Genomic DNA, 23,223 nt, shown 5'->3' on the forward strand with positions numbered 1-23,223 from the left:
CTTTTCCAGACCAGTCACAGTTTAGCAATACATATGCTGGTTTGTTTTTAGTCCTAAAAATAGAAATATCTATTTTGGTACAAAACAATGCCCTGAGACTTTTGTTTCTGTATTTCCATGACTTCTGTCATTTTTGTCAGTGTGTTTTGGGGCTTGTTCTAAAAATGGAGCTGACGTAATCATCATGGCTCTCTAGACATTTAGATCCTCACTCCTCATGGCTATCTAATTTTTTGTTTGGATGAGGAAACAAATTCTGTGGAGCAACTTCTGCAAATGTTATATTGATTTAGAAAAACAAACAACAGGGGTGGCAAAACTGATAGTTCTGGACTGTTTTAATTCATTCTTACATTGATGCTTAAATAACTTACCAAGGTCTGTGATTATGCCAGCACAAGGCAAAGAAGGTGAAGCTTGGCTTTTTGCAAAAGACTGGCAAACTCTGGAGTTGCATGTATAGTTCTTGTTTGATATGAGTCCGGGCAAAGCTGGACAGGTTGAAATTTTCTATATTCATATGTGAATTTTATTACTCTATTCATTATGAAACAGTTACTATCCATTATATTAATATTTATAAGTCCTTTTTCCAGATATTTTGTAGTGCTCACCTTCTGCTAGTGCCTGAATGTTTCACAAGCAGATGAAGTTTATCCTCTTATTTTTACCCCAGTGAAGGAAGATATTACCTATGTTCCAAGGAGGCAGAGCAGAGATTAAGTAAGTTGCCAGCGGGTTTGTTGCAGTGCAGTGAAAAGCAATGTGGTGTTCTGTTTCACCACTGGTACAAGCTAATCTCCTGGAGCTTTTGCAGTCTGTCTGATTTTAGGTTAGTTATCAGGATAGCCAGTTAGATGATGGGCCAGTGGCCTGTTGTCATTGACTGTTGATAAATAAAGTTTGTCACAGTAGTGTGGTTTGATCCACTGCATTTAGTGTTTGTTGGGGATTCATCTTTGGAAGAAAACTGGTGGTCACGTAACTTGTAAGACTCGGGAAACAGTCTGGTAATGTAACTGGAAATGTACTTTCCGGAAATACCCCATAATATATTGAGATGTTCTCCAGATGACCTAATTCTCCTTAATTTCTGGCAACTCCCAATTGTAGGAGCATGGAAATATCAAAGTTTTAGCGAACTTAGATTTTGTTCTTGCTCTCTTTCTGGTAGTTCTTAAGCATGATGTCACGGGACTTTTCCCATTTCAAAGAACTTGATACACATCGGTGTTCCTGCCACAGCAAGGTAATGCAGTTGGCAAAGTTCCATGAGCTATTCTTCATTGCCATTAGTGATGTTGAGTCTTTGGCTGTATAAAGTAGGAGTATCTTACAGGATTGTACTGAGGAAGATGTTCTGTACAATGTCCTATCATTAATATGTCTGTGAATAGCTTGTGCTTGCTTTTCAAGTATCCTGATAGGAAACTTGCATGCTGTCCTGCACTGTATGCTGCTTCCATTTCTCAGGTGCTTCCGAACAGGAGTAGAGCTTGCTCCAGCCATCGGAGGTGCTGTAAAGATCCACGGCTTCATGGCAGCAAGGTGTAATGCTGAGGGGCTGTCTGCTCTGATCCGGCTGCTTCATCATTTGCTCCTGTGCTGCAAGTGAAGGTTGTGTGGTGATAGTTGGCTTTGGTTTTGTCGTTTTTGGTTAAAAGCCTAAAAGATCAATTCTAACATTTCATGCAATGGAAGTGGCAGTGGTTGACTCCTGTCTCTCATCATTTTATATTGATACTTCTTCCAAAACTAGATGTAATAAGAACGTGGGTACATAAATTGGTTCTAGACATTACTCTTATTTTTTGAAAATATGAAGAATTGTTTTTTAACCAATGACCTTGCAAGAACCACAGTCTAGTAAAGTTGAGAGATGTTTCTGATTTGTAACTGGCTTTTGAACTCCTCTATGTTTTCTTTCATTGTGGTTTAAATTTGGCATTGATGGTAAGTTAGTACTGAAGGTAAGTTACATGCTTGACTCTTGATGGTGTACGGGTGGATTAAGCACTGTGGTTCTGATGGGAAAACTTGAACTGCAGACATGAATTCATACTCTGAGAGCCGAGAACTTTCTGAAACAATGAACAAATACGGCTCTAGGGAAGAAAATACACTTCTCGAGTTTTTGTTGTAAAATAATTAGCCTTCTGTGGTAGGCATGGAGGCTGTAGAAAACGGACAGGAGTTGCTTAGTTGCCTGCGATTTGACTTAGTTTATGACCTTGAGTAATGTGCCTGTTCAACAGCACTTAACAAAAGCATATTTGATGAAACATTAAACTCATGAATTACATCTCCAAGAGAAGTCTTTTTTTTTGTAAATTTGAAAAATTGAAAATAAATCACAATCTTCAGACCTCAGTGGAGTTGTTTAAATGTGAAATTAAAAGGAACAGGCTGTTTCATCAACAATGCTACTTTGTAAACTTAATATATAGCCTTTCTTTACATAAAAAGGGCTGTATATTTCAAGGCATTGTATAAAGGATTGTTGCTTTCTTAATCTCATAAGTGGGGAAACTGAGACAGATGGAATAATACTGTGAACTAAGTCAAACAAAACTTGCTAGGCCTGCGTTTCTTAATTCCCAACCCAAGCATCTATCCCTTAGGCTATAATATCCCAAGAGCAATGTGTCTTTCAGGTTTTGGGCATCAGTAAGGCAGTATTTGTTCTTCAGTTTTCACTGAAATAAGCAACAGTTACTAGTTGAATTGTATTCTCATTTCAGTCATTGAATGTCTAGAGTCCCTCCAGATTTATACACAAAAACAAGTAGGATCCAGTTTACTTATGAGAGAATAAATGTGCTGTCCATGCCACGCGCAGCAGCAAGCGGTGGCATCCCTTGTATAGAGCTGTCAGCCCCAGGGCTGTGTGCAGCACTGGAGAGCCGCCTTTTCCCTCATTGTCCTTTTATTGCTCAATGAACTTTATTTCATTTCTCTGCTTTGGTAAAACATTAAAATCGTTATTTTTTGTTTTAAAAAGTAATTGTTACTCTATGCTAAAACTATAATAGTTCACAAGCAGTTCTTTTGCACTAGATGTGACTACTGTATAACAAGAAAAGTAAAATTTTTGCCATCTTGGAGGGTTTTACCATTATTTTTCACTGTTGGGGGAATCAGATACGACATTAATGTAATGGATAAAACATTTTTGTTGAAAACTGGAAATTTCCCTGGAAAGCTGTACAGGTTTTTGGGTTGTAAGAAAGTTTGACATGCACAATGGCTCTGATCATTAACTTTTCACTTTTTGTCCCTGGGATTTTTGAAGAGAGACTTGCATTTTTTTGGCATTGGTCAAGTAGTCTGGTCTTCATAGACTTGCTGTCTGTAGTGTCTTTGTGCTAAGTGTTCCCCCTGGGGCACCTTCTTATATTTTAATTTGCAGTTTCAGTTGCTGATGTATGGGCTCTTCTGTTAAGTAACTTTTATTTTCTGTGTCATTATGCCTACAGACTTTATTTGATTTGTGTTGCACACCAAGTGTTTTTCCCGTGTTGTATTTGGAGCTGGTTTGTCATAGAGAGTTACTGTTGTAACTGAGCTAATTCCGACTGAAAATTACAACTTTATCAACAAACACAAAGTGCTTGTTTGATTTGAAAATCTGTTTTCCCCTCATGAACTATTTATCCATTGTGCGTGGTGTTTTTATCTTTTAAATAAAACAAACCACTACTTCATACATGCTGCACATTACGAATTATTAGAGATTCAGTGGTATGTAGAGCACTTACTGCTATCAACACAAGTGAAGAGCTTCTGTAAACAATTGATTCAAGATTTCAGAATAACACAAGTGCTGAGAAAACTATTGCTCTCAATTATACTGTCACATTTTCATGGATTAATGAGTTGCTGCTTATCTCGTTGATAGTCACTGAATGCTCAAACCCCATCACAAATGAACTATATGTTCACAATCTCAGATCTCTCTTTAAAATCCCAGTGAGTTCTGTTATGCATATGATGTGCTGAGGAGTGTATTCAGTTACCGAAGCTCAGCTGTTATTACTTGCTTCTGTGGCTGAGCTCTGAAATGACAAATGGCTGAAAAATATATCCTTTGTGGCAAGATCAGGGATTTCTGCCTCCAGTTGTTGAGTGCTTTAGAGGAATTCAGGAAAATATTCAGATGTCACCTGCATAATACATTAAAACTTCTGACATCTGACTATTCTACCAGTCTGTGACTGTCCCTTTGTCACTAATACTAACAAACTTAGTGTTTTCAGACTTTTAGAGACTCCCTGTGCTCTCTAGTCTCCCAGCCTCTCTTACTCCAACCCAGCTTCACTTGCATCTTTAGTTTGGAGTCACTGTGACATACAACAATATGAAGATAATTCTTGTATCCTTGTATCTTGTATCTTGTATCATTGTATCCTCTACTCAGGTGTACCTGTAGAAGGCATGTAAGTGACATTAATTTGGCTGGGCTTGCAAATTTGGTTGTTGTATTTTCTATGAAGCATGTTGAAACTAGGTAGGTAGTATTGCATTAGCAAATTCTTCTATTAATGCGTTCTTTTGAAAATAAGCCAATCAATTCCAGAAGCCTACTGAATTTTAAAATGCAAGCTGTCCATGTTTGGCTTGGTAAGGCTGAAACCTCCTTCAGTGCATATGAATCCAATGTATGCTAGATAATGTTACGATATTTTGAAATATGTAATGTGCTTTGCGTGCAAAACCATACACATCAGCACTCGCACACTGTGTATATTGTGGCTGCACATCTTCAGCTTGTGTGGTATGATGTACACACTTGTGCACGCCCACACACTAAACCTTTGCAGGTCAAAAAGTGAGGATAAACTTTTGAACCCAGCTGCTTCCAAATTAAGTACATGTGCAGGGACCACCAGAGCTGGGGTTACCGTATTCCAGAAAAGTGCCGGACACTGACACCCACATATTGTACTGCAGGAGACTTCTTGTTCTTCCTTTAGAGCCTGAAGGATGACGCCGTGAAAACACTCTGTCCTCTTTGCCCTTTCCTTGTCACCAGAAAGGACAGGCAGCAGTTTGGTGACTTCTCCCTTCGTTATGGAAATGGGACTGATACAGTAATCAGGATGCCACATATGGAGCTTTTTAAATTACTGCTCTTCAGTCTTTTGTTAGCCTTCATTATTCCTGAAGATTTTTTTTTCAAGTCACAAAAATGACATTTTTAATATGCAGAATTAAAAAAAGGCAATATGAAGAATACGTTTTTGTCAATAAGCTTTTACCTTTTAAACCAGTTATCTAAGTTTCTGCTCTAGGTATTTTAATTGAAGATTAACTACTGTTAAAGAGTATACAAATTTAGGTAGTATATATTTGGAGTAGTAAAATAGGACTGAATAAAAGGTGGGAATAGAGTGGTCTGTCCATTATAATTTTAGATTGCAGAGCACAAACTAACTTTCATTAGAAGTCAGCACAGCCGACTGCAAGGTTCTTCTAATGTTATGGCTTTTTTTTTTTTTTTTTTTTTTTGTTCCAATGAAATTAACTAAAAGTATACTTTGGAGCTGCAAGTTGAGCAGGTCTCACTTGGATATTTCTAATCTCTGGTGTCTTTTTTAGTGAAACGTTGTTAGCAGGTCTAAGATGATGCATGTATATGTGAAACATAATCCTAAAAATATGGTTGCTCTATACTTACCACTTGCTGCAGAAATGATACTAGTGTGCTTTTTACTCAGTTTGTTTTTTTTGTCCAATACAGGAAATAAAATTTAAAAACTCCTGTTTGCAAACTGAAGATTTTTATTGCACATAGAGCAGAATGTGGGTATGACACTGGTTGTACTGAATATGTTAGTTTAAGACATGAGGGCTGATTTTTTAATTTTTTTTCTTAGGATGGAGTTAAGATACTGCCTTGATTCTAACTACTTGCACGAGTCTCAGGCAAGGTATAGGCTTTCCTTCCAAGAGTCAGACTTGTCTTCCCCGGGTCTCCCATACAGTATTTCTTCAGAGGGAAAAAAGGACAACTATCCTGAGGAAAATCTTGCTAAGACGTATTGCTTAAACCTATTTGGAAGGGAGTGCATCTGTTTTATTTTGTAAAGATTCAGCTTTTCACTTAAGCTTTTCCTTTTATCACATAATTTTTAACTAGAGCTTGAATTTTAGCAGTTAAAGCATTAATGTAAACTCACTGGAGATCTGTAGCCATGATGAACTGCCTGTAAAACATGTTCTCATGTTGTCAATATGCAGGATGAGGAAATGCTGCTGCTGCTTCTGTTTTCATCTGTGAGGGCAGAACTAGCACAACAAAGCATGTGCAGGAGGATTGGCACGTTAATCCTCACAGAGATGTGCTTCCTCGTGGGACCACTTCTTTGGGCATTACCTGAGGTAGCTCTACCCCTCAGGTGCTGCTGTCTGCACGGAACGTAGGTCTTTAAAAGGAGAATGTGACTTAATGTTGTAGAGCACTGTAGAGTTCCTTGTCCTCCAATATCCATTGATAAGGAAGGAACCTGAGTAAGTTAGGACCTCAGGCTTGGCGTAACATGGTATAATAGTTCCTATGCTGCTAGTGTTTTGTGAATCAAAACGATTATCAGATCAGGCTGTGTCCTTTATCCATGCGACTTTCCCAGTCTTTCCCTTTTCTTTTTCTTTTTGTTTGTTCTTGTTGTTTTCCTCCTCCTCATGAGGAGGGAGAGTCTGAACCACAGATTTGCCATGATTGTGCTGCAAAATCAGTAACAGCTGTTGGAATTGTAAATGGCTTCTTGGTTGCAGTCACAGAACCTGCAGTTGATCAGCTCTGCCCTGAACAATAAGTGGAGACATCAGGACCACTGAGGCTAACTAGAGAGTAAGGGAGGATGGAATTAAAACCCCGAGGCAGGGGTCTAAATAGAGAACACAGTCACAGATGGGTATTTGAGGGGACACTGTTTCCTTTTGTTGGATGTCTTTGTAGACGTTGCGAAGTGCAGAGTTGACTGGAGCGGTATCATAATGTGAGCAAGGGGAGCTAGTAGGAAAATGGAGAATAAATTTCAGATAAAATGTAATTTGAATGTGAATGTCTTATTTCCTCTCTGTTCCCCTTCAAGAAGTCCAATATTCTAGCAACTCTTTGTCAGGGCAAGCAGGCAAAAGATATTCCATACTTTGGTAGGGTCATTTGCAGGTTACTTAGGTTGATAAGCTAAACTATATTCCTGTGTTGTCTTTGAGTAGGTTAGGATATCACAAACGTTAATATGTTAGCACAAGGAAAATGTTTAACAGCTATTTGTCAAGAAAAATAAATCTTGAGATGTGGGAAATCCTGCTCCTGAAATGGACTGTACTGGAACCCAAACGTAATGAAATCAGCAGTCATCACACAAGATTCTGTCTTGTGGTTTTGGTAATGGGGCTAATTTATTTTTAACTTGTTTGTATGTTTTGGCTGGTTATATTATGTCTTTTATAATCTAATTTTCCTCTCCTTCAGTGCTGCCTTTTACTGCACTCCCTGGAAACACTATTTTTGGGGGGGAGGAGTGGGTGTGGGATTTGCAATGCAAGTCAAGACAAGTTGGGGTTTTTGGAAATGTACAGTAACTCTTCAGATAGGAGGTCAGTATTCCATAGAGCTGAGCTGACTGTCATTAACATCCTTGAAATGCTGTAGTTGTGAACCTTTTTCCCTCTCAGTACTGGATTTGGATGCAGGCACTGGAGCAGATTGGCACTGGTAGTAGAAGCCTTCAAAGTTAGGCTTCTGGAACTTGTTCTCTTCCAGTCAGTCACCTGGCATTAGTATGCTTGTTACTGATTTCTGCTTCTGAGCCTTGCGAATTGCCTACATCTTATTCCCAAACATCTGTGGCTGGAAATCTCAGAAAGAAGAGGGGAGTCTTTGAGGGGATGGCTCAGGAAAGCTAATCTGCTTCAAGCTTAAAAGCAACTTCCCGTGGACTTGGACAGAAGGTGTACCTGCATTTTCCGATATTTTACTTGACTAGCTTTTAGAACAGCCTGTGCCCCAGGAAGAGTGTGATGAGGAAGGAAACCCAGCCCTTGGGTGCTTGCCTAGAAAAATGGAAGTATCGCTGTGGCATGGATAGGTGTATGGAGTTCTTAGTACGTGCTCAATCTGTCATTGTCTTGGTACTGCAACTTGGGCAATCTTGATTAAAGTCTTAGTATGTCTGCCCCTTCGTAAACATCTCACCATGTGGCTGTGTTAGTCTTTGCTGTTTATTTGGAGCCCAAGTATTTGTAAAATAGCTATTAGAAAACATCGGCTGTGGATTCAAAGGCTTATTTCCAGGCTTTGTGATTTGTAAAGAAAAAACATTAAAATGCTGAACTGAAAATCTTGATTTTGAAGAGGTAAATATGAATAACAATTATGCCTTTAAAACGAATATCCATTTTAAATGTATGAATTTGGAGGGCAGAGAGACTTCTAACATTTTTAATATTTTCTGTTAGCTGCTTCAGCATCATTAGAGTTCCTGTTCTGCAAATCTTTTCCACCTGTCCTAATTTCCAGCATCTTTGGCAGATTCATATATGTAAAAGCACTTTAAAATAGTAGCAGTTAAATAACACAAAGAGAATCAGTTAAGGCTCTGGTGCTCAACCAGCATGTGCTGAATGGGGAGAGGCATAGTGTCTTAATTAGAACAAATGCAGCAGACGTAGTTATTGCAAAGTGTTTTTCACTGCTAGAGGATTTGTGGGTAAGTAAGAAATGTATAGACTTGAGTTTTCTGTTAAATAAAAAACAGATACATGTCTTCATCCTTTGCTGGCTTGTTGACTCAATTTACTTGGGTGGAATCTTTCAACATTTAAAACAAATTAAAATTCATGAATCATTTCTGCTTAAAGGCACAAACTTTCATAGATACAACAGTTAAGGCTTCTAACTAGTTGCATACTGTTTTGCACATGCAAATTACGTGCTTGCTTTCAAAAAATGCAGAGGAAAGTTTTTAAGTGGAATACAGTAGGCATTACTGGATAAAAGGTTAATATAGTGCTGCAATTCTTTCCCATTTTAGCATTGCTTTGTCTCTCAGCACCATTTGCTGCAAAAGCAGTGATTTGCTCTAGGACAGATGTGAAGACGACGCAGTACCATGGCAGAGGGTGACGACGCACAGCTTTGTGGTTTATGAAGCTGTTCTGCGCTGCCTTGGATGTTCTGCAGTTTCTCAGTACTTGTTGGGAAAGCTCCCTCAGTTTTGTTGTAGTGATCCATATATGCTCTTAAGCTGTGTTACTTAGGTTGTGATGCTTCTGTGCTTGTATGGTGTGACCCTGTTCAGGAGGGGGAGGTGTCATTTCACCCGGGGTGCACTCAGATTAAGATCAGCATTGTTTTACTTTATAGTAAAGGCAGCACAGTGTGTTTTTTTAATTGTTTTAATTATTGTGGCCAGTTGGTTGCTGGTACAGCTAAGTGAGCTGTTTTCACGAGCGTTTTGTAAATGTGGCAGGCATTCTCATGAGGCTTTAATTTGAACTTGCTGGAAGTTTGCTTAAAAAGGAAGAGAGGTGAGCAGTCCATGGAAGTTAACAGAAAATAACAATAATTCCAGATGAAAATATATATTCTTTTTCAAATCTGCTATTTCAAGAATAGTTCAGGTGGTTTGATAAAGTTCAGGACTGGCTTAGGATGCTTGTGTCTCCACTGCCACGATACGTGCACATGTACGTAAAGAACTAAAGTTGCATTAGGTCATCAAATTAAAAAGTAGGGAAATTGGGATGCAAAGCAAGAATATGCTTGTCTGGATGTTCCCTGCTGAGGGTGATTAATGCTGTAGTGGACTTTCACTGAAAGCTGTGTTTATTTCCTGCAGACGGTCTTTTTAAGAATATTGCAGTATTTGAGAGTGGATTTCATTCCATGGTCCAAATATTTTGTGTTTTAAGCTTAAGCAGGCCGAGCATCCTGTAACAATAACTGGAAAACATAGTGCCTGCAAAAACAAACCCATCCAGTCACGTCCCCTGGGTGGCCTCTCCTGTACTTTTTATTACACACCCCTTGCCTTTCTCATGCATCCTGCCTCCTGTTTGACTGAGATCCCACCTGGGTATGGCGTTTCAGTCTGGGAACCTCACCCAGGGACCGCACACCCCACGAAGCTGCTACAGCTGGGGGTGTTGGAGCGCTCCGTTGCTGCGCTCACCGGTTTCGGTGCATGCTGTTGGTCTTGGCAGGCTGTGAGAGACGGTTGGAGGGAAATACACTGTGGAGCTGTGAACCTGGAGAGCCATTTTAGGGAAGAAGTCTGTGAATAATAGAAAAACTGGCAAACATTTGAATTAGCCTCGGTAAAATAAAATTACACAAATTTCCAGAGTCCATTTTTTGTAGAAAGTCATAGAGACGGAATTTATAGGTTATTAAAAGACTGAAAACTTCATAGTAACCCAAGATTCTCATACTGCTTCTTCTACTCCACCTCCCACAACATTATATTTCCCTTGTAGTAATTAGTTTGAACTTTCATCTGTTTCTGTGGATCAAGTAATTTTCGTACAACTTCAGGATTTTTCTCTATACTTTAAATCTTTCTTCTAAATGATGTTTTTTCATAACAAAAAAAAAAGCCATGAATACATTATAATTTCAATTTTCATGGTCTGTGAAAGATTTCTGCACTAGGTCTTTATTGTTTTTGAAGAATTCATCACCCTAGTTAAGAAGCTTAATATAAATTAAAGAAGGTATTAAGGAACATTAAGACATCAAAATGTGGAGCGTTCTTTTCCTTTCGATTGCTCCAAATGCAAACAAGTTGAATAAAATGCAATCAAAGGGCCTGTTTGGAGAACATTGAGTGGCTTTACAGCTGTGCTGTAGAGAACCTCTGGTAAGAGCATAATTCAAATAAAAAGGCCTTTCTTTCCTCCTCCTAATTCTCTTTGTTGTGGTGACAACAGAGTACAAGCCCGATAAAAATTTAATCACCTTATCTTTTTAAAGCAAATTGCATATTTGTTTACACACAATATACATAACATAAAAAAGAAAAAGCTGCTATCCAATCCCCCTCCCCCTTCTAATCGCATTAAAGGCCCTTGCCTAGAAGTTAATTTTTTTTTAAATGTTTTATTCTTTATTCTGAAGTCCCATTGTTCAGGATTTCTTTATAAAAGCAGCCCAGGGGAAGATGAATATCGCCAAACTTAAACTCTGGACCAGCGCTGAGCAGCAGATGCCTGGGATAAGTCAGCGGTGTTGGTCCAGCTTAACTGGCTTCTATGGTGCCTACTCCACATCAAGAGTTGCAAGCAAGATGGGAGGATTACAGACAGGCCTGTGGATCCAGCACTTTGATTTGAAGCTGCTTTGTAATGAATTGCCTTTGATTCTGTGGCAGATCTGCGAACCTGAACTTTTTCCGCATTGTGTGCATTTTTGAAAGGCTGCTGTAGGAGAGATTGTATATTGGTACTGTTTGTTATTGTCGCTGCCTTTTCACTAGGCTGGAGAAATTTTAGTCCCTTTTGTTGAATTCAAAACATTTTTAGTTGCTTCAGAGCATAAGCATTGTTCGTTTTGTTTACCTTCTCTTTCATATGTACTGAGCGAGGTACTGACAATAAATCAGTATCTTCAGCGCACTGCTGCATGGCTCTGACCTGACAACTCCCATGCCCAAGTTAAATTTAGTCCCGCCTTGGTAGTCTATGGGGCTCAGAATTATGAAAGTTCCTTTACTCAGCTGTTCCTTGAACTATTTCTAGATAATGTAGCTATATTCTTTGGGACATTTTGGTTATCTTCTCCCGCTTGATTTGAGGATTTAATTAGCAAGGACCGTGACTATAGCAAAACTTGTGAAAGTGCCTTGGACAGCAGCTGTCTGAGACTCTCCATGATTTCACTTCCGTTGATGTCTGCGTGTTTCTTTCCTTCTCTTGCATCCTGGAAGAGTACTTGTTACAGGTCCAGTAACACAGACGTGCCTGGTTCCCCAGACCAGTAGTAGAAGCCATGCGATGAGAATGAACAGTGCTGGTGAGGTTGTATGTATCCAGGCTCTCGCAAGTGCAACTGGTTAGAGGGCCTGATGAAAGAGAGGGGCTTTTGTCAAGCTGGCTATGTAAAAGTGTTATGAGAAGTCATGGTTTTATACTATTTTATACTGAGTTCTCCTGCCAGGACTCCCGCAAGGGAATACAAAGTTGTGTGCGAGTATGGAAGTGCACTGTGCTGAGTAGTAAGCAGTGAAGGTCAAGTTTTGGCTCTGTGTAGCCATTTAGCTGTCAATATTTCTTGTGCTAATGAAGTCATGTAGGACTGTGATTCTGCAAAAGAGAGGATGGATTTCTTTAAAAGAGAATCTGTCATAAGATCAGCTTCACTTTAGCAGAGTCCTGATCCCCAGGCAACCTGCGGAGCAGCAAATGTCTGTCATTGCTAGAGATGATGATCAGTTCCAAAAATAAGCAACCATCCTCCCCTCCCAGTCCAAATAACTGTGATTTTAAGACACTATTTTTTGTTTGAGTGTTCTGAATAGTCTTGGATGTTTCATGCTGACCTGCCTGTAATTTTTCTATTGTTGAATTGTAGTGAGCTACAATTGTCTACACTCCCAGGCTTCCAACTATATTGACGAGAGATCAAGCACATATTGATGGTGAGAGAATCGAGTATAGCACTTGGGTGTGATCTCAGTGACTGCAGGCACTTTGAGTGACCATCAAGAGAAAACAGTTTATGAATAATTGCTGGTATGATAATTCAGCTGGCATAATCACAGCTGTGTTAAAGCACTGAAAACACATACATAGCCAGTGCAAAAATTACTCTGAAAATCCTTTGAGACTAATGGGCTGGTGTTGGATTAGAAGACAAAGATTACCTTAGTTGCTGTCTTGTAGCTCTGCGAGTTGATTTACTGTATTGTGTATGCATGTAATTTGTTTAGCTAAAAACCTGTAATCACAGTGCCCTGGAGTCTCTGTAACCTGTGTTAGTGCTTGGCATCAGAAACAAAACTGAGAAGCATCCAAACCATAGCTATGTTCCAGGAGTACAAAGTATGAAGACTTCTTCAGAAGAGTTGCCCTAGAAGAGCTTAGCCAACAGATGGTTGTGGCACTCGATGTAACTACCAGCAGCTGAAATACAGATTGACCTCTAAGATAAGGTCAGGTTTGGTACTCCACCTATGTGTACTGCCAAGTAGCCAAGAAATTCCGATGTCAAGTATCGCTTCATTTCAGAGCTGTTATTTGGGGCTTTTGGGTTTGGGTATGTTGGGTTAGGATGTGTTTTGGAAAACCCACAGTGGGAACTGTAAATATCCTGAAGTGTGAAGGGGGTTTGTGTAGTTTACTCAATGAAGTGGTTACTCAATGAAGAGCAGTGGCACCAGACCGAGGAGATCTGTCAGGTGCAGAAATCTGTCCTGCTACATGGCTTCTGATGACTGTAATCCATTTGTATCTGGTGTTGGGTTTTAGTTATAACAAAAAAAGAGGTTAAAATGTGGTTACATAATGTAGATTTTGGAAATCAAGTAATGTATCCTGAGTGTCTTGCTAGAAATGGAGAAATATAAAACTAAATGAATGGCACGCGCTCAATGCGATGTGGTATGCTGAGTGTCCTCCACCTAGATGGCAAGTTTAGGACTATGGAGAGGGAGGGACGGGCAAGGCATGTATAGGGACGTATGGTATTGATAACCATTCAGCTGCTAATAGATTTCGTGTGATACTGGAGTCTGAGCTCCACTTAGCAATATGAAAAATATCAGACTGAAAATCAAGACGCTGACTTCATGCAGGGGGTATGGCAGACTAATTAAACAAAAAAATCTGTACCAATTGAGCCTATAAAACTCTTCCTGACCTTGAGAAAAGTCCCAGAGAGCTGTGGGAAACTCCAAACTGTCCCCTCTGAACTTTTTTGTGTTGTTGTTTAAATATAGTAACTGCTTTTTTAATTAAAAAGAAAAATTAGATGGCATTTCAAATTGTGTCCATGGTGCCTTGGGGACCTATTACAGTACAAATTACCCTACGCTATTTAGTGAGGGCTTGTTTACTATTGTGTGAAGCAAGGGTTACCAGCGTAAGGATGTAGGACAAGAAGGGCCCTTCTTTGAAAGTCTGGCTCTGCACATGAAAGTGACGCCAGCAATTGGAAGCAATTTGTGGAATTGTTTGATTATATTAATTATGGCACCAGCAAACAGTGCTTGGGAAACAGTTTTGTTTTCTTGCATTCTTTCTTGATTGCTTGCAGCAAAAGCCAAGATACAAAATGTGCCTTTAAGGGCTGCCGGAGAGTGCTGTTCAAGCCATTGTGTAGAGTTGGCACTGAGCTTGAAAGGGTTGTGTCCAGCTTGACGTGAGAGCTTTCCAAATACAGCTTTGGCCCCGACTTCACCTAGGTCAGCCTCTTGAATTAAAACGGCTTCTGTCTTCCTCATCAAGGAAGATTAGCTCTTTCTCTGCTAAGTGGGAGCCCATAATGAAATCCATGTTATTTCCAGCATTACCACCTCTTGTAATAATGCCTTTCAGTCTGGAAGCCTGTATAAACTTAACAAATTGATACACAAGACTCAGTTCAGTTCACCACTGAACTGCGGCCCTCTGTGATGTGGTGCGGGGCAGCTGTTCCCCAATTTATGGGAAAATGTTTTAGTAGTTAGGGATTTCCAACCAGAGCCTACCAAGCCGGAGCTGCAGGAGCAGCTCTGCAGGCTGGCTGTCACGGCAGCGTTTGGTCAAGGCATGCAGCAGTCTACTTCTGCTCAAAGTGGCTGTAAGATTTATTTTTTTTTCTGGTCTCTGTCATCAAACAATGAATTATGGATATTTTGTATAGATCCCAAGTGCTATGCCGAGGCATTAGTGTAATTCTCATTTGGAAGGAAGGAGTCCACTTCCCGGTCTCCTTGGAGGCTGATTGCTCTCGCTGGCCAACTTCATGCTGTACTTCTATTAATATTCACGAGCCAGGCGAGGTGATAATAGCAGATCTTGTACCAGCCAGAAGGGAAAAATGAATCTACTCTGGAGTTTGAAAATCAGCAGAATATTTCTGAAGAGAGCTGACAAGAGATGTGGGAAAAGGTGGTGGTGTGAATTCAAAATAGAATTAGTGGAGAATTGTGAAGGGATTTACATAAGTAAAGTTCATTGCCTGATCTCTGAAAGTAATTGAAGCTCAAATCCTGAGCTCCTGGGGGTGGCAGCAGCAGGAGTATCCCTTGTTTCTTGAGTGAATCTCTGGTCAACTTTTACATTGAAATTGTCTAGGTAATTACATTAGGCTTGTTATAGTGGTGATGAAGGCCAGGAGTGGAGTAGATCAGCTCCAGTAGGAGCACCGTGCTTAAGTCTTTTGGCTAGAAGGGCTTGTGGTGTAGACCCTGATGACAGGTAGGGAATTCCTACTTGATCCCAGACTCTAGTTCAGGACCCAGTCTTCATCCCTGCTCTTTCTGAGGCGTGATATATTAACAACAGGCAGATGGGATGCCAAGTTAGATAGGGCCAGCAGTCATCCAGTCCGCTAGCTGTGATATGGAATATCTGATGTTCTCGATACAGGATTTATGGGAAGAGCAATACAGCACTGTTGTTCTTGGAAGGCTTAGAAAGATAGCGTTTTGCTGATCAGCTCGGGTTTACTTTGCTGGGTGTTGGAGGAGAGAAATGACCACCTTAGCTGCAATAAAATCAAAAGTTAAAATTCTGGATATATCTTTAGCAGAGAAGCACAGTTGCTCCCCAATAGCACAGTATAAAGAATTCAGGCAGCAGGATGTTACATTTTCTGTTCTTTCACTTGTTATGCTGAACTACTGGATTCTGAAGTCCTGCAGTACCAGCAAGTGCCAGGCATTGCAATAAGCTTTATGAGTCTTTTTCTCCACTCTGACACAGGCACCCTGCACCAGACTGGGGTGGATGTCTCCATGTGGGGCTCTACTTGCTTCTGATTTTCAGGTCAGCTGGGTTTTGTACTCTGTTGGCTGGAGTGTTGATGCAGGCACACACTCTGTAACTGTGTAATGAGGGTTCAGGCTCGGAGGGTTCAATTTAAGGAAATCCTGAAATTGTGAAAAACAGCTGTTACGAATAATCCATTGTGAGTAAGGATTATCCCCAAACCTTTGCCTCTTTCAAGTTTTGCTCTTTTCTTTCCTTGCCTCAGGAAGAAAGAAAAATGTCTGTCATACTAAAAGGTTACGTTTACCTAGGATAAAAAAAAATTTTGACATCAAATGTGCTATGTTAACTTGTTCTCTGATGTTCCATCAATTTTTAACATTTAAATGTTGACAGGTAACAAGAAATTGCAGGTTGTTGAGTCTTTTATCTGCAGTAGTCAAAGGAAGTAAATAGAATATTTAGAGAAGGGAGAAAAGTTCAGTTTCCCATTGAATCTCAGTTCACAAATTCCTGGGTGGAATGGCAGGTTTGGAAACAATATCAGCAGGTCAAGAATAGTTTAGGAATCGAGTGCAAAAAGGAATGTTTTCTATTCCACTGACTGCTACTGGTGTAGCCTCAATCTTTTTTTTTTCCTAAAAGTGTGACCATAGGTGGGAGCCTTCTCTGGGCCAACACTTTCTCTGCAAACTGCTGGCACTTGCTGAAGTACATTTACTGATTTTTCTGTTGCTGCTGATAGGATGGATTTGTAATTTTGATCTGGAAGTCAAGTTCTCATGAACCAAGAAACTTGAAATCTTGTAATGGCATGAAAATTACAATGCTAAACACTGTAAGGAAAATCTGTAATCATCTATGCTAAGTAGTACCTTCATGTTCATCAGCGCTAGCTAGCATGCTTAGCATTTTTTTCTACATGTGTGCATATGAGAAAGGAAGTTGTTGAAGTTCAGCAAAATAAATGATTCTCCTTGGCTGTGCTGGAGAGCATGCCCGGGACCTATATTATTACACCTGTTTTCACTGAAGTGTTTATCAGTTGCTTAAAAATTACTCCCATCTCTGCCTGGGCTACAAGGAGATATTTTATTATCTGGCTTCTCATCTACAATGTGTCTAGCATTCAGTCTTTAAAGTCTTCCATTTAAATGTTTCATTATCTTTAAAGGAGATAGGGCTATTCTTAAATATTGGAGAGGAGATGATCTGTAGAAGTAGGAAATAATTTGGAAACAGAAAAATCAGAAAATTAAAGTTGGAAAAGGAAAGAGACAACTGCTGAAATGCAGAATAGCAAGTGGAATTGGGAGTCGGGGAAGAAGGAGCTGGATTTTAGGAGAAATAGCAGAGGCCACCCTTGGCAAACTTTTCAAGGAGCAGAAGCAGCAAAAGAAAAGCCAACAAAGATGACACTTACAAGGAATGACAACATGATGTGAAGTAGGGAAATAATGTAAAATGTAAACTATTACTAAACTTACATTTTTATTTAATCTGTTACCTGTATGTGGGGGGTGGGGGGGGGTGGGGAAGCACAGCAATAGTTTGTCATCCTGCAGTTGGACTAGAAAAAGGAAATAGAAGAAAAGATACTGCACTGGCTTTCTTCCTCTTTCCAGCTGACGTAGTAGTCGTAAAAAAAAGACACAAGCAAACCCTGCTGGTTATGGACGTTTATGTGCTGTATGTGCGTGTTGTGATTTGTGTGCTGGCTGCCACTTGCCAGCAGTCTGGTATGGAGACGATCCCCTGGGCCTGCTGTGGAGACCTCGGCGGTCAGCAGGGGAATGTGTAACACCAGGCTCTGCTGGGTCCCTGCTGCAGGGACCCCTGATTGAGTTCATCATAAGAAGAACATGGAACATTAGAGAAACCTTAAAACTTGCATAGATTCGCATATCTTCATTTAAGAGAAAAGGGGAAAACAGTAAAATACAAATTGTTTTCCTGTATTTATACCCAAGAACTCCACAATGTGCAATTTCCATACCAAGCTGCTGGAACGTGCGTGTTTCCATGTAAACTGAACTGGACTTCTTTCATGAGTAATTGTAAAACTGCTGGACACAACAATGCCTTCAAATCTGAGATACTGCAAATCATTAAGAAGCTTGACTTATTTGTAAAAGCTGTATAAAATACTGCATTTATCTTGTATTTTGTGCATGTGAAACTGTTCTTAAACTTAGAAAATATTTTTTCCTGATGATGTATTGCTTTTCATTTGAGTTTGCAAGTTGGCAGGTTTTATTTTTGCATTTCTTAATGACTCAGTTTGAATTAATCCTTGAGACTGTGATGAGACTGAGAGCCTATATTCTTATTTGGTAATTAGTAGTAGTAATTGAAACTAAAAGAATGAAGTAAATTGAACTGTTTTACTACTAGATTTCCATACCTAATAAGTGTTAGTATATACAAGTATATTTTACACAAGACCTGGGTGCTTCTTGTTACAGGCATGGTTATGATGGGTGGGAATGAATTTGCTAAGCTTTCAGATCTCTTCTATGCCTCTGAGGACTGCCCATTAATAATATTAATATATAGGTATTTCTCACTGTTGTATGCAAGGCATTTCTGAGAACTTTGAAGCTAAAGTCTTTTTTAACACACGGACCTTTTCAATTTAATCCATTAGCAACTTGGAAAAATAAAGTAATTGTCCAACAGAGGAAGAAAAAAAAATCTATTAACATTTGCTACAAATCCGAGTAGTACAGGCAGCACTTAATTAATGGAACAGATTTCTCACTATGTATTCAAGCTAACATAGCTATTGTTCAGGAGAGATTAGACCCTTAATGTAAGTAAGTTAAACTAGACCTCCATCTAAAAATATCCGTCATTTCAGCTATTAAAGGTCTGATGTCTTCTTTGGTGACAGATATATTTCCCTTCATTTCCTTGGTTTTGTAAAATGCAAAGCATGCATTGTGTGTAACGCGAGAAATCCGCGGAGGTAGATGAAACCCCGATTATGCCTCCCGCCTGTCTCTCCCTGCCTGCTCCTTTGTGCCGCTCCGTATCGCAGAGCCTCTTCAGCCCTTAGACCTCCTGGCACCAGAGCAGAAAAACAGAAAATGCCATTTGTTAGGGTACGATGCCAGCCACCTAATCTGTTTGCAGAATGAGGGCCGTGGGATCTGATTAGGTAATTTAGATACCTTGTGAATTTAATAATACCTGGGCTGCCTTTGGCTGTCGGCCCATAATTTCACATGTAGGAGCTACCGCATTCTTCCATTTCTGTAAACTTCTTACCAAAGATACCTTATTTGAATCCAAATGGATGTTTACAGCTGCAGGTGAGGCGTTTTTACTCCCCTGTGTTAGGAAGTGGAACTGATAGGTTGGAGGAGGTGAGATTTGCTTGGTTTTAAGTGTTTTCCTCTGTTCAGTTCCATGTGCAGTATACGCTATTTTTCTTGAAAAAGACATTTTTCAAGCATGGGGCTCTTTGTTTAGACACCTAAGAGGATATACTGAGTGTTGGGGCGTGATGTTCAGACCACTGGGCAGTCCGAGTGCTCCTTGGCTTCTCTGGAAGCTTTTCAAGCTCAGTTTTATCAGAGGTGATTTCATCCTTGTGGCTGGGACTTTGCCCCCATACTGATGCAGCCCTAGCACGGGGGCATCGGTGCCCGGCAGCCCTACAGCCTGCACGGGAGGATCGCACGGCAGCAGCCGCCTGCTGAGCTCCAGAGACCCACAAGGGAAAACTCTGGCTGCAGTTTTAATGTCACACCTCCTCCCTTCCTCCCTCCTTTCCGTCAATTAGCATTTTTTGAAATTAGTCTCACGAAGCCTGCTAACGTAAATAGAAGTGTTTTAGGATTTGTTTGCTTTAATTAATTTAAAGTGTGTCTTTCTGAGAGGATTTGGAGTTAAACATCTTTCTTAAACAGCAATGTGCCAGTAACAGCAACGTAGCAGTAGTGATAAGACCGAGAAAGGGAAACCAAGTAGAGAGCAAAATAAAATGTTTCTTTGTCCAGAGAAGTAAATGGTCTTCCCAGGAAAGTGGAGGAAACACTGTTCAGGGACACTTACAATTAGGTTGGTCAAAACAGTAGAAAGCATACAATAGGAAATAAATCCTGCAAAGGTAGAGAGCAGGGCTGCGTGAGGTCACTCTTTTTTTCTGTTTTTATTTTGGTTTCCTCACTTCTGTCTGTTGTTGTTTTTTCTAGCAGCACCCAAGATGATCTTGGAGCTTTCCAAATAGGAAATAAGTTGCTTTTCATGTAATGGTAAATTATTTTGCATAATGAAGATGGAGTGATTATAATACTAATGATATTAATGGGTATTGTATGAAAGTGTCCAATTAAAAAAAAAAGAAGCTGCATCAAACATGACTGTACAATGTAATAAAACCATATAATAAGTATGTGGTCAGGCCACACCATATTATCTAGTTTGATTAATTGAACCTTACATGTGCAAAGATAGTCATTATCAGACTTCTCAGCCGTCAAGGAAAAACGCTCTCAATTATTTCCACAATGAAATAATCATTGCTTTCTTGTGTTCGATCTGAAAAGAGAAATCTGCTGCTGCCGTGACTGCAAAATACGAGATCTGCAGAACTCCACGAATTTGATTCTGCCTTAGGCTGGACTTGTGCAGCCTTGGTGTGAGATACAGTTGGTTTAGTTATTTCAGTTATACGTGTTGGGTTATTTTCCTCTCATGCTCTCGCACGTCTTGCAAGCAGCAAGACCCTTCTGCCTGTGAAAGTCCCCGCACTGCTGTGCTGCAGGGCAAGGCACGAGGGCTGCTGGAAGAAGCTCTGGTTATGCAATGGCAGATGGGCCCTTTCCAAGTCTTGCTTCAACACTTCCCTGTTTCCTGCCTTCCCTTCGTGTGGGGCTCGGAACAGTTTGCTCCTTGACACAGCAGGACAAGCAGGTGGGCTCTGGTGCCACGTCCCTGTGCAATCAGCTGAAAGTGCTCTCTGGATGTGTCTGGAACAGAGCAAATCACCTGCGCCTGTAGACCTCCTGTCTCCAGTAAATCATAAGCATCTCAATCTTTTTGTCAGGCTGTGATATGAGAATCCACAGCTGAATTTCAATATGAGGGGGGAGAAGCTGATTAAGTGTTTGAGATAAGGTTATGTGACACCGCAGGTTAAAAATACCTGAACTGAATTTGGCCAAGTGCCCTGAGAACCACGTTTCAGTGTATTCAGGTGGTGCTGAATAAGCTTCCAAGGAGTTTGCTGTCTTCTGCTTTAAGAAAGCAATTCTTCAGGAGCGGCCTTTTAGGAGCTGTATCTCTCCTGTTTTACAGTATTTCTTTGGACTTTGCTATCTTGCATTTCTTCTGTAAAGTGTCACCAATGTGTTAAGTCAAAATAGGAAAGTTTAAGCAAACTTTATCCATTTAGGAAGAAAAGGGCTCTTTTTTCTGCCTGGGCACAAATATCTGGAGAAAAAATTCAGGTTGGTTTAGATCCTCAGAGTCATACACAGGTTAATTCTGGTTCCCTTAGCAGTGAGTTGTAACTCTTAGCTGTGTTTTAGCCCAAAATAAAAATTAAAAAAGGGCTGTATCATTTGCTAAAACTAAGCAGTGTGTTTATGGCAAGCCTAGGAGATAAAGACATTCAAGAACCTTCTCTTTGTATAGGGCTCTATACAATTTCAGTACTTTAGCACTTGTTATTTTTCATTCGTGACCTATATTTTTATAAATGCTCTCACTGATGCGAAGAAACTGGGAAATGTGTGTAAATAATAGGAAAGGTCTGCTGAGTAAAAGACCTAGACTAGGCAAGTTGGCCTGGCTTGTTTAAATTTTTGTCTGCATTTAATAGTTTAAAAGCTGTAGAGAGATGCAGCTTAGGGAAGTCTGTTGCAGGGTGTGCAGGGGAATTGGTCTGGGAATGATCATGTAGGAGACTGCACTGGATTTGGGGTATTGCTGTTGTGAACTATTTCTGAAGGCTTGTCTTACTTTCCACGTAATTTACTATAGTCCAGAAGTGATACAGAAATGTAACTTTCCTAATATACCTGATGTACTTTACTTCCTTTGGTTGATCGCAGAAGTAAAGTTGCCTATTTATTTTTTCCAGACACTCTGAAATGTGATGTTGAGCCGTTTTGTCATGCATGTTCTTGGTTTTTACAGATGGGCTGAAGCCAGAAACCAAGACGCTTCTCACTGCTGCCTCCAAGAAAAAATCTAAGGCAGGGAAGGGAGATGCATATAAAGAGGATGAAAGCAGCAAGAATGATTCAGCCCAACCTGTTACCATCACTCTTCTCTTTAAAAGATACGTCTTTGACATGCAGAAGAAAATGATTCAATCCTGAGAAAGCAAAGAGGCCTCTGATCACACTGGAAAGCCCAGACTCTGAATGAACTCAGGTGGAATGTGTTTCTTGCCTGAATGCATTAGACCTGTTCCTTCTTGCAGGCTGAGCCTGGAAGCTCCTGCTGACTACGTGCCACCTGAAATCTCTGCAGTCTGGTTTTATTCTGTTAGAAGGTGCTTACCTTGTCATCTTTGCAATGTGAATCTTTACGGCCTCTTGGAGAGTGTCACGTGCTGAATGGGGGCATTTGGGTGTGTGTTCTGATAGTGCTGTTCTTCTGGAGAATTGTTTCACGTAATATAAGTTTGCCACCAATATTGATTTAAATGCAGTCAAGATGTGCATTTCATGTGATCTACAAAGTGAAGCTGATTTGTTTAGGTTTACTTCCCAAGCAAAGTATGGGACAAAAAGCACACAATATAATAGGTGAAACCTAAAATAAATATTTCACATTCCTTCAGCTGTGACTATGTAAGATGCTATCTAAGAGGTGGTATGGATCTTTGTTATAAATGATTTCTATCTAGAAATGTTTTTCATATTAAACATAATGATGCGTGTAACTGAGAGTCTTAATTGTTCTGTTTGCTGTTCCAAAGTTTCAGAACCTATCTTTGGTAACATTTAATATAGCTTTTCTGAATTTCCTGCTGGTTCTGTGTTGAATCCTATTCCAGAATTGTTTTCTTTTTTTTTTGTAACCGAAATGCCTTTTGTGTTTGAAAGAAAAAGTTGCCTCTGGAAATAGAGGCTTTATTTCATTAAAATAATGGAATTGCCTGATCTTGTGCTTCTAGGAGGCATCGCTTAAAGAGTGACCAGCACTGGTGGACATCGAGGCCTTCAAGAGCAGTTTCCCAGGGGACCTTGCTGACTAGTTCCCTGAGCAGCCTGAAGTCCGCATTCCCCATATCTAGGGATGAGGTTTTGGTGGCACTTTTCCTTCTGTCACCATAAATTTTTAACT

General features: G+C 40.0%; 1 protein-coding gene across 4 annotated transcripts in view; it reads left to right on the top strand.

Moving 5' to 3' along the window:
• Positions 1 to 22,903, top strand: part of EEFSEC (eukaryotic elongation factor, selenocysteine-tRNA specific) — a 162,339-nt gene extending 139,436 nt beyond the window's left edge. For all 4 annotated transcript variants that reach the window (XM_084531159.1, XM_084531161.1, XM_084531160.1 and 1 more), the window contains one exon: positions 22,066 to 22,903. In XM_084531159.1, coding sequence (XP_084387285.1) covers positions 22,066 to 22,250 — 185 coding nt within the window. In that variant the 3' untranslated portion in view covers positions 22,251 to 22,903. The remainder of the gene's footprint in view (positions 1 to 22,065) is intronic.
• Positions 22,904 to 23,223: the final 320 nt, after the last annotated feature.

Source organism: Aythya ferina, assembly GCF_964211825.1.
Source record: "Aythya ferina genome assembly, chromosome: 10".
NCBI lineage: Eukaryota > Metazoa > Chordata > Aves > Anseriformes > Anatidae > Aythya > Aythya ferina.